This window comes from Salmo salar, chromosome 09 (assembly GCF_965601325.2).
Source record: "Salmo salar chromosome 09, fSalSal1, whole genome shotgun sequence".
NCBI classification, from domain to species: domain Eukaryota; kingdom Metazoa; phylum Chordata; class Actinopteri; order Salmoniformes; family Salmonidae; genus Salmo; species Salmo salar.
This window is the reverse complement of record NC_138299.1, coordinates 41253993-41266424: the sequence shown is the minus strand read 5'-3', so window position 1 is coordinate 41266424 and position 12432 is coordinate 41253993. Positions and strand designations below refer to the sequence as shown.

Below are 12432 nucleotides of genomic sequence, written 5' to 3'. Positions count from 1 at the left end.
CAAAGCAATGCAAAACCCCAAAAACGCACACAATGAATGGCGACTATAGAAAGCAAAAGCCGAATCCCGGACATTTTGGGCGATTTAGAAATCCCGGCCGGTCGCATTTTTTCTGGTCCAAAAAGAGGACATGTCCGGGAAAAAGAGGACGTATGGTCACCCTACTTAAATACACTAACTTTGTAAGTCTCTCTGGATAAGAGCATCTGCTAAGAGCATGTAACTGAGAACAGCTCCGCCTCCGACGCGTATAACACATGATTAGATGATGCTGGTGTGATAGTGTGACATGCCATACAGGTGACATGTGTACGTGTGAGATGTGTATACGTGTCACTGTGAGTGCTGCATAGTTACGTACATCAGATTGGAAAGCGGGATCTGTCCCCAGTAACAGCTCCAGCTCAGGCCATGGTCGGAGGTGTTGGTCTCTTTCCTTCTCCAGCTCCTCGTCAACAGACAGTTTCAGGTCAAACACAGGAGGCGAGTGCAAATCCAGGAGGTTAGGGTCTTGGTTGAAGGATGTCTGTTTGGCTGAGTGAAATCAATGTAATTAATATATAGGGCAAATGTGTAACTGTAAAACAGTGAGGGATAATTGTTACAATCCAGTGCTTATTTCATTTCTGTAGATTACTAATTATTCATGGATGTGTCGCAAATGGCACCTTATTCCCTATACAGTGCCAGTCAAAAGTTTGAACACACCTACTCATTCAAGGGTTTTCTTTATTTTTACTATTTTCTACATTGTAGAACAATAGCGAAGCCATCAAAACTATGAAATAACACATATGGAATCATGGTGTCACCAAAAAAAGTGTTAAACAAATCAAATTATGTTTTATATTTGATATTCTTCAAAGTAGCCACCCTTTGCCTTGATGACAGCTTTGCACACTCTTGGCATTCTCTCAACCAGCTTCACCTGGAATGCTTTTCCAACAGTCTTGAAGGAGTTCCCAAATATGCTGAGCACTTGTTGGCTCCTTTTCCTTCACTCTGCGGTACAACTCATCCCAAAACATCTCAATTGTGTTCAGGTTGGGTGATTGTGGAGGACAGGTCATCTGATGCATCACTCCATCACTTGGTCAAATAGCCCTTACACAGCCTGGAGGTGTGTTGGGTCATTGTCCTGTCATTGTCCCAAGCAAGTCTCTTCTTATTATTGGTATACTTTAGTAGTGGTTTCTTTGCAGCAATTCGACCATGAAGGTCTGATTCACGCATTCTCCTCGGAACAGTTGATGTTGAGATGTGTGTGTTACTTGAGCTCTGTGAAGGATTTATTTGGGGTGTAATTTCTGAGGCTGGTAACTCTAATGAGCGTATCCTCTGCAGCAGAGGTAACTCTGGGTCTTCCTTTCCTGTGGCGGTCCTCATGAGAGCCAGTTTCATTATAGCGCTTGATGGTTTTTGCTACTGCACTTGAAGGAACTTTCAAAGTTCTTGAAATTTTCCGGATTGACTGACCTTCATGTCTTAAAGTAATGATGGACTGTCATTTCTCTTTGCTTATTTGAGCTGTTCTTGCCATAATATGGACTTGGTCTTTTACCAAATAGGGCTATCTTCTGTATACCACCCCTCCTGTACCTTGTCACAACACAACTGATTGGCTCAAACGCATTAAGAAGGAAAGAAATTCCACAAATTAACGTTTAACAAGGCATTAACTGTTCATTGAAATGCATTCCTGGTAACTACCTCGTGAAGCTGGTTGAGAGAATGCCAAGAGTGTGCAAAACTGTCATCAAGGCAAAGGGTGGCTACTTTGAAGAATCTCAAATATAAAATATATTTTGATGTGTTTAACACGTTTTTGGTTACTACACTTTTCATAGTTTTGATGTCTTCACTATTATTCTACAATGTAGAAAATATAACAAATTAAGAAAAACCCTGGAATGAGTAGGTGTGTCCAGACTTTGACTGGTACTGTATGTAAATAAGGTATTTCAGTTTTTTATAACTTTGCAGAAATTAAAAAAAAACTGTTTTCGCTTTGTCCTTATGGGGTATTGTGATGTCATTATGGGGTATTGTGATGTCATTATGGGGTATTGTGTGTAGATTGATGAGTAAAAAAAAGCATTTTAGAATAAGGCTGTAACGTAACAAAATGTGGAAAAAGTCAAGGGGTCTAAATACTTTCCGAAGGCACTGTATGCTGCATGTAGGGAATAGTGTGCCATCTGGGACACAGTCCATTACCGTCTGGCAAAGCTCTGCACTTTAAAACAGCATAATACTTATGAACCTACAGTATTTACAAGACAACAAGGCTGTGAATTGAAATCTTTAGAGAATGTCTTACCAATGACTTGTTGAAATCCCTGTAGCACCTGTTGAATGTGCAGTGTGAAGTCATCAAGGCAGGGATAGATGGTTAGCTTCACTCGTCTGCTGGGCGAACTAGGAGAAGGAAAACAACAGCATCTGTGTAATATAATCACTTCACTGACAGCTGACTGACAGATTAGCAGAAAAACACTAGCTGATATTTGTGAAATTCATACATTTTTCTAATAGAGGAACATGGAACGATACAGTTTATTGTAATATATAAGTGAAGTCATACCGCCGTGGAGTCTCCTCACGGGAAACCTCTTTATCCTTCTCCGTATCTAGGTTGAGAAAACACTAAGCTTCAGCAGACATTTAAGTTGAACACCTTAGCTCAAAGAGTTAATATCTATTTTAGCTGGGTTTTTTTTACTATAAATGGGATTCACCTTTTGTGTCAACTTCAGAGTGGAGCTCTGTTGTGGCTGTCCCTTTGGCTGAGACATCATCTGTCATTGGCTGGTTCACAGGTGTGACTGTAAGCAGGACGTTCACTTCAAATACAGCCTGGATCTCTTCTTTAGGCTCCTCCTTTTTAAAATCTGGTAGCATCTAGAAATGTAATCTTAGTTAACCCAGAACTAAAGTCTGTCCATGAGAGATTACTAGAAAATGTGATACTACAAGTCAATTTAGTATTACAAGTGAAGCATTGTTTAGTCATGTTTACATGTTTCTGACCACATTGGCACAATAGATAAAAGCTGATCTACCTTGTTAACAAGCTGTGGTTGGCCTTGGCTGTGTGAACAAAGTTTATGCGCCGCATTACGACCAGTTGGCTCTTTGATAATATTTAAATAAGGTCCACTTGCATCCATCCTTGCCATTTTTCTAGCGAGTACAGAAGCAAATATTTCAACATCGCAAGCATGCTAATTAAACTCATTGACAAATGCCATAACCTTACTATATTTCCCTTAAAAACCACTTACTTTGTCTTTTGTCTTCTCTCGTTCACTCCATTAGTGTTAGAGGACTCTCGGAGGAACAACAGAAGGAGTTGAACTGCAGATCTGACCAAGACACAGAGCATCTCTTCAAACATTCTGTCTATCATGTTGAGGAAGTGGCTGAAGCGACACAAGAGCATCCTCCACTCAGCCACCTCAGCATACAGCGGCCTGTTGGTCGACTGAGAGGACAGAGGAAGGAACAGTCTCTCTGCACCCTGGACCTCTGCTGCCTGACAAGAAAAAATACAGTACAATGATATACTGAATATATCTTATTCAATATAAAATGTCTCAGAATAGGAGTGCTGATCTGGGATTAGTTTAGCCTTTTAGATCATATTGACTATTATAAACTGGGTGGTTCGAGCCCTGAATGCTGATTGGCTGACAGCCGTAGTATATCAGACCGTATACCATGGGTATGACAAAACATTCATTTTTATTGCTCTAATTAAGTTGGTAACCAGTTTATAATAGCAATAAGGCACCTCGGGATTTGAGGTATATTGCCAATATACCACGGCTAAGGGCTGTATCCAGGCACTCCGCGTTGCATTGTGCCTAAGAACAGCCTTTAGAACGTGGTATATTGGCCATATACCACTCCCCCTCGTGCCTTATTGCATAAAATATTCCATGGATCTGATCCTATATCAGCATTCCGCCTCTGAGGTTCTTTATGAATTAGGGCTCAGATCTGTTTGTGTTGTCATGCCAACACCTATGGTTGTTGTCATGCCAAACATCAAAACCAGGGTAGATCAGCAGAGGATAGTGACAGATGTTTTTTCAGGACTCTTAAATGACATGTCCTCGTAACAATCTAAAGGACTAATACAGTGTACCTTCAGACAAGCTGCGCGAATCAAAGTGGCAACTTTGTGGTGAAGACAGTGAAGTTGTCTCAGTGCTACAGCACATTGTTGGGTCTGGGCCTCACAGAATCCTATCAAGGAGTATGTGGTGGATTTATCCAACTAGGTAGAATAAACAAAACCATGTTATTAGAAAGGAGTTGAAAACAAGATAGTTATTCAAAAAAACATGGTCCTACCTTTGTTAAAACAATGGCACCGTCAGAATCCCCATATCTTGTCTTGTCACTGGCCATCTCAAAAAGTCCTTTGATTTCAACCAGACATCTCAAGAAGATGTCATCAGTAAAAAAAATACCTTTGGATAATATTTCCCTAAAAAAAAAAGTAGATTACAAAAAATGTATTTCAAAAGCTCTTAAATTCTATTTGGAAGGTATTTAATAGTGTGGAGACAAAGAAAAGCAGAACAAGAAGAACAAGAAGAAGACAGGCAACACTGGCCGTACGGAGATTTATTATAAGACAAATGAAATATCATGTGACATGTAATATTTGATTAACACTCACTTAGCTTTTTTGGTCTTTGAGTGGCATACTGTGACCTTCCAGATTGTAAATGCCTTCCAAATTCTACAGAGAGCAAAAAGTTCATTGTAAAACTGGATTACAGTATTTTACGGTATTATATCATACTTTCCACATACACATATCAGATACACACTTTTCATCATCCTTCTTTATGAATAACCATACAAACCTGAATTTTGCAAACAATGGCAACTTGAAGATTTTGAAAAACAGTTCTCTTTCAGAAAGCCAGTCTATCACAGACATGATTTCACCACTTCTGTCCTCCAAAACAGACACCTATAAAATAAAACCGAGTGAGGTGGACTCTTTGGGATGGTTTCCTGGACACAGATTAAGCCTAGTCTTGGACTAAAATTAAAAACACGTTGAAGAATCTCCATTGAACATGCCAGGGCTCATATCCCCAAAAAACGATCAGAGTAGGAGAGCTGATCTAGGATCAGTTTAATTGGTTAGATTATAAATCATAGGATTAGATGGATAGATCCTAGATCTGCACTCTTGCTTTGAGATGCTTTGTGGATACAGGCCCAGGACTAGGCTTTACTTGTGTTCTGGGAAACCTGCCCATAAAATAGGAGTAAATTATGTGTGTGTCCCAAATAGTAACAAAAGCCATATATAGTACACTACTTGTGTCCCTTGTCAAAAGTTGTGCACTATACAGAGAATAGCAATCTATGGGTGCGTTCGTAAATTCAATCGGGAGTGCCAGAGTGCGCTCTGTGCGTTCGTTAATTCAATCTGGAGTGCCAGAGAGCGCTCTGTGCGTTCGTTAATTCAATCTGGAGTGCCAGAGTGCGCTCTGCGCGTTCATTAATTCAATCTGGAGTGCCAGAGTGCGCTCTGTGCGTTCATGAATTCAAAGCGTTGTCAGATTGTCCCTTCGTAAATTCAGAGCGTTGTCAGATTGTCCGTTGGTAAATTCAGAGCGTTTCGCTCTCCGATCGTTCAGAGCGCACACTGGAAGCTCTGGCCGAGGAGTAGGGTTGATCCGAATGTTCTGTCCTCACAACGGCAGTCAAGCACCCAAGCTAACTGGCTAACGTTGGCTAGCTTGCTAGCTACTTCCAGACACAAATGAGAGAAAAATCTCACTCTGACCATTTTACTCGCCCTAGCAGAGCTGGTTAGGGTGTTTTCATGTTATCTAGAGGGTTGGTGACAGTAACTGTTCTGCTGGCAACATTTTAATTACACTTTTTTGCCGACGTTTACTGACACCGGCCATATTCAACGGGTGTTGAGCATTCGTAAATTCATCAGTTATTCTGCTCTCTGGCATACTCAGACGAGAGTGCTCTGAAATCGGAGTAGATAGCCAGAGTGAATTTACAAACGCACCCTATGTATTTTCACCAACGTTTAACAATTCAACGGTGAACTAGTTGAACTGACCTTGAATATGCATGAAGCGCTAACGGTCCAGTACTGACAGCTCTGTTTAGCTGTCTGGACAGAAACCACCTGAAGATCATAGGGGTTGGGCTGGATCTTGAGGTCACCTCTGTTCCTCATCAGACAGTACACATACTCTCCAGGATCCTTTTTAGTCTCCTCAGGGATTTCCTGCACAACATCCATAAGGAAGTTAGATATGCATTGATTAAAATATTATGTATTGATTATGAAGACGTATGCCAATGATGACAAAATATCTCTAGTGTATTTTAAAAAATAACACAATTTAACTGTTATACACACATACATATACATATATATATATATATATATATATATATATATATATATATATATATATATATATATATATATATATATAAATTGTGGACTGCAGAGACTCAATGATAAAGTTCACATCAATTGATCATATAGGCTAGTAGCTAAAATGGTGTAAACCAACCTGTATGTTTTGTGGGCATGCTTTTGCTATTCTCCTGTCAGGAATCTCAGTGGACCAGCCCAGTTTTTCTCTCAATCTGATTATGTGGCTCACAACACAGTCATTGTCAGGCTCTGTTGAGAACCAACAATGTACAATAATTATGCTACGTCTAATGTCCTCACCCTGACATGTAGGCTATGTACAGAATAGCCTACATTAAAAAAAAAAGCTAAGTGCAGCAAAAAAGCTTAATCAACCAGTTCCGTGTAGCTGTTTCGGGGTAATCTACCTTTTGCATCGAAGCGGACGTCTTTCACTCTCTTTCCTTTGTAGTTCCATGTGTCGGGGATCATTGAGGCTTTACACAAGTGTTTAATTGGTTCAATGACCCCTCTTTTCAGACACAGTGGCTCCTGCTTGCTGGGCTGGAACAAGCAGCCACCTAGAGAAACAGAAATGTTGCGCGCACAATGATTTTGCTTACAAAATCCATTAAAATACAACAAATGAGGATGAGACTCACTTTTCTTAATGTTCCTTCCATGTAAAGGAGACCTGGACACATTTGATGATAGTGCATTTTCAGGGGGAGATTCTCCCACACCTGATAATTTACAAAATTTTATGCATGATCTGTTGACATGTTTGTTTTTCTTTAGTAACCTGTAAAAATGACAAAAAAATTCAAATCCATACTGACAAGTAGCTACGTTTCTTATTGAATTCAAAATACCACTTTGCTATATAATTGACAAACTTACATAGAAATGTAACTCTCTTCTTTTTCCTTGACATTCTTCCTGTGAAGTAAAGTATCAATCCTTGGTGGAAGTTCATTGGATCCTTTTCCTGAAGAAGAGCCTGGAGTCTGCTGGAAGTTTGAAACCGTCAGATGCTGAAAATCTCACATTAGCTAGCGTTATAATGACATAAACTAGAAGACTATGTCATTAGTTAGCCAGATCCATGGGATACATGTTACAGTATCAGGGTTGGGGAGTAATGGATTACATGTAATCCGTTACATGTAAGGGATTACAAAAACCGGCAACTGTAATCCCTTACGTTAGCAGCAAAAATATTGTAATCAGATTATAGATACTTTTTAAAAATTTGATGATTACTTCGAGGATTACTTTTACATTCAGAAAGGTTGTTTGCGAAAAAAAAATCTTTGACACTTCTGTTTTCTCAATGACATGCAAATCAGAATTGAAAAAAGATGCAAGTCAGAGACCACTATGATGACACACCAAATGTGTTTGATGGATCGCGGGAAAAGAGCAGAAATGGGCTTTTGTAGGCTACAGTTCAAGCTATGTCTGAGACTGCTGTCGGCATCCAAAGATGATCCAACTTGAAAAACGCTTGGAGGTAAGGATGACAGCAGTGGTGTAGTCTATAGCAATACGTATATCATTTTACTATTGATATCTACATAGCGCACTAATGTGAATCACACTGCTGCTCTCTCATTTAGCTATTTGCGCCTTACGGATTGTGGTTGTTGTGGATGGCTGTTCACAAATCTGAATGTATATTTGAACCCAATAATGGTTGAATTCAAGAAGTTTAAGCTGCCAATCAATCATTGTTTTTGAAACCTGTGGACAGCCAGTGAAAAATGCACTCTTGCAACAGCTGCATATTGCGGATCCCAACCTATGGAATAAAAGTGGGGCTTTTATTTCTCAATCTAATTCATGCTGTTAACAATAAAAATCCATAGGCCTAATGGACACATGCTCAAACTCGCACAGTTTTGATAGACTTAAAAGGGCAATCTGTGTGTCCATATTTCCAAGTCTTATTCTTGAAGATCAAGGGGTATAACATTTATTGGAATGACTGGAATTCCAATAGACTTTGGATTTTAATGTAAAGATATCACTTAATAGTATAATTATATGTAGTAGAAAGCGATGGGTTAGAAGAAGCCTACATAGCCAACCCATAAAGTAAAATGTAACTTCTATATATGGCCAGCTATGTAAACTTTAACATTGATTTATCCTGCATTTGGTAACATACAGTACCAGTCAAAAGTTTGGACACACCTACACTACCAGTCAAAAGTTTTAGCACACCTACTCATTCAAGGGTTTTTCTTTATTTTTACTATTTTCTACCTTGTTGAATAATAGTGAAGACATCAAAACTATGAAATAACACACGGTGTCACCAAAAAAGTGTTAAATTAAAATATATTTTATATTTGAGATTCTTCAAAGTAGCCACCCTTTGCCTTGATGGCAGCTTTGCACACTCTTGGCATTCTCTCAACCTGCTTCACCTGGAATGCTTTTCCAGCAGTCTTGAAGGAGTTCCCACATATGCTGAGCACTTGTTGGCTGCGTTTCCTTCACTCTGCGGTCCAAACCATCTCAATAGTTTGAGGTCGGTGATTGTGGAGGCCAGGTCAACTGATGCAGCACTCCATCACTCTCCTTCTTGGTCAAATAGCCCTTACACAGCCTGGAGGTGTGTTGGGTCATTGTCCTGTTGATAAACAAATGATAGTCCCACTAAGCACAAACCAGAAGGGATGGAATATCGCTGCAGAATGCTGTGGTAGCAATGCTGGTTAAGTGTGCCTTGAATTCAAAATAAATCACTGACATGTCACCAGCAATGCACCCTCACACCTCCTCCTCCATGCTTCACGGTGGAAACCACACATGCGGAGATCATCCGTTCACCTACTCTGCGTCTCACAAAGACACGGCGGTTGATATTGAGATGTGTCTGTTACTTGAACTCTGTGAAGCATTTGGGCTGCAAATTCTGAGGCTGGTAACTCTAATGAACTTATCCTCAGCAGAGGTAACTCTGGGTCTTCCTTTCCTGTGGCGGCCCTCATGAGAGCCAGTTTCATCATAGCGATGGTTTTTGCTACTGCACTTGAAGAAACTTTCAAAGTTCTTGAACTCCGGATTGACTGACCTTCATGTCTTAAAGTAATGATGAACTGTCATTTCTCTTTGCTTATTTGAGCTGTTCTTGCCTTAATATGGACTTGGTATTTTACCAAATAGGGCTATCTTCTGTATACCACCCCTACCTTGTTACAACATAACTTATAGGCTCAAACGCATTAAGAAGGAAAGGAATTCCACAAATTAACTTTTAACAAGGCACACCTGTTAATTGAAATGCATTCCAGGTGACTACCTCATGAAGCTGGTTGAGAGAATGCCAAGAGTGTGCAAAGCTGTCATCAAGGCAAAGGGTGGCTACTTGAAGAATCTCAAATATAAAATATATTTTGATTTAACACTTTTTGGTTTACTACATGATTCCATATGTGTTATTTCCTAGTTTTGATGTCTTCACTAAGCCAAACGTTACGTTACTGATTACAATTTTGCACATGTAACTAGTAATTGTAACGGATTACATTTACAAAGTAACCTACCCAACCCTGACAGTATAAGGGTAACGCAGTTGCTAGCTAAATGTGTAATTCATCATGAATGAAAACATCATAAGCAGCTAACTGACAGCTCTTGCTAGCTACTTACCTCCATTATCAACTGCCAGGCTCAACATCAAAATGTCAGAAGTTGATATTCTCAAATAATTCGCAGCATTTTCTGTATGAACTGTTCAAGTGGTTAGCTAGCTATCTTATTGTTCATCAACAAAGTGCAACAAGAGATCCGTGGACTTGGTTTGGAAGCACTGGCAGTTGCTGTATCAAGTTGCTCGGCAACGTTCTGACGAGTGAACGAACACGTGATTCGAACCCAGAAATTCACAGTAGTCCTCTCACAGACTTATTTAACCGATTTGCCAGAATATTGGTTAAATATGATGCAGGGTTTCAGTACATATTTGGCACATTGTGAGAATCATTGCACCCCCATTGATCAGTTAAACAAGTCGTCCTAAATAACGGCCAAGCATCTAGTGAATAATAAAACCCTGATCTGTATCATTCATTGTGTTATTTCAATAAAGAGGAAATTCAGCAAGTCTTGGACAGTGGAAGTTGATAACAGAGCTTCTTTATTGTTAATGGTAAGACAGCGTGTTGGCCTTCATCCGGATTTTGTTTTGCTTTCCAATTGTGATTGGTCCCTAAACCCATAGAAAGCCTGTTTTTGTGTGGGTGGCGGGTGTGTGTGTAAAATCCAGATGAAGGCCATTGCTCTGGGTTTTAAAAAAATACATTTTATCAACTTCCACTGTCCTCGCAAGAGTAACTCAATTTCCTATTCACTTCAATTCATGCTCCTCAATTGATGCATATTGGTTGGAGAACGAGTTATAAAATAAGGGGCCTAGACGCCCTAGGCCAGTGGTCACCAAGTGTTCGATCTTCAAGCCTTTCCTAATCGATCACCAAACATTTCTGTAGAAAAGCTAACGATTAAGGCTTGCGCTCCTTTTTTAAAATTCGTGTTGAGCTGTTGCCGGTATTTGCACTTAATCCAGAAGCCGTGCGCACCGGGCGGGCTCCCGAGTGGCGCAGTGGTCTAATGCCCCATGTTCAAGGCACTGCATCTCAGTGCTAGAGGCGTTACTACAGACCCTGGTTCGATTCCAGGCTGTATTAAAACCGGCCGTGATTTGGAGTCCTATAGGGCGACGCACAATTGGCCCAGCGTTGTTGTTAGGCCGTCATTGTAATTACGAATTTGTTCTTAACTGACATGCCTAGTTAAATAAAGGTATACGTGTTTTACTTTTTAATTTGTCTGGAGAAAAAAAACTCCGCTGCGCTGGCCAATATCCCAAATCCCAGGACATACAACTTCAAGCGAAGTGTAGCCTACACGAAATGTCATAATTTAAAATTAAAATAAAAAAACATGATCCGAGTGAGACTGTCAAATAATAAAGCAATGCGCTGCTGCTTTTATGAGTGAGTTCATGATTCAGTTTTTATTCGACACTATTACAAAACATAAAGCGCACTTCTCCATAGTACCACTGGCGCTGTAGCTAAAATTAATTACTGGCCACGTGTATCGACATCCCTGCGTTTTTATTGTTATTAGCAGCTCGTCGTATCTATTTTAATATCGAGGAATATTTCCCTTTCTCTGGTCATAGAAACAAGATGAATTTGTGTATGAGACAAAGACGGATGCGGTGCGACTCGAGTTTCGCAATTAGGTTGAACACCGTGTCCTCTCTGGTCAGTTTCACTGGAGGAAAGGAAGGAGAGAGGCGGGACAGTGAGAGGTGGACCCTCTGCTGCTCTCTCCCTCCCCCTAATGAGACTAATGCCGTATTCAAAACAACTGGGAACTTGGAACTCGGACTTCCGACTTCAGTGCGTTCAAGACATCTGGGAACTCGGAATAAAACGATGTCCGACTGGGAAAAATCGCTTTGATTTGCCTTGTTTCTTCAGTTCCCAGTTGTTTTGAAAGCACCATGAACATCAGATGCAGGTACCACCAGTCCAGTAAAATAAAAAGCACATTATTTGCAAATTATTTTGCTTTAATGCTCAGCTGTGCCTTGCAAATGCTACATCAACTGATCTATTTTGTTATCAAAGCTCGAGTTTTGAAATATAATATGGTCTGAGAAGAACAATATTGTCAGGACAGGCATATAGCCAATATGCTGTGATAATGTATTAGGCATACTGCACAAAACTAATTCCTACAGAACTGGTTTTATTAGGTTAATGTAAAAACATTTAAGTCATGTTAAAAATAAAATCTGGGCAGTAGATCTCAGCTTGCTGATTGACTGCGAAAGTGATCTTGACTCAGAAAAGGTTAGACCTACTGCACTTGGTGTGGACTATGCAAATTGCAGTTTGCTTCAACAAGCACAGGGTTCTATAATGATAAACATATTAGGGAATGATGCACGTGGGCCTACATCATCACTTTGCATATCTACTTTTCAT

General features: G+C 39.9%; 1 protein-coding gene across 1 annotated transcript in view; it reads right to left on the bottom strand.

Annotated features, from left to right (window-relative positions):
• LOC106611348 (dynein axonemal heavy chain 6) overlaps positions 1 to 7208 on the bottom strand; it is a 96445-nt gene extending 89237 nt beyond the window's left edge. Inside the window, 5 exon segments of the mRNA XM_082955491.1 lie at positions 362 to 534; positions 6085 to 6283; positions 6579 to 6691; positions 6850 to 7002; positions 7084 to 7208. Of these exon segments, the coding sequence (XP_082811617.1) occupies positions 362 to 534; positions 6085 to 6283; positions 6579 to 6691; positions 6850 to 6913 (549 nt within the window). The 5' untranslated portion in view covers positions 6914 to 7002; positions 7084 to 7208.
• Positions 7209 to 12432: the final 5224 nt, after the last annotated feature.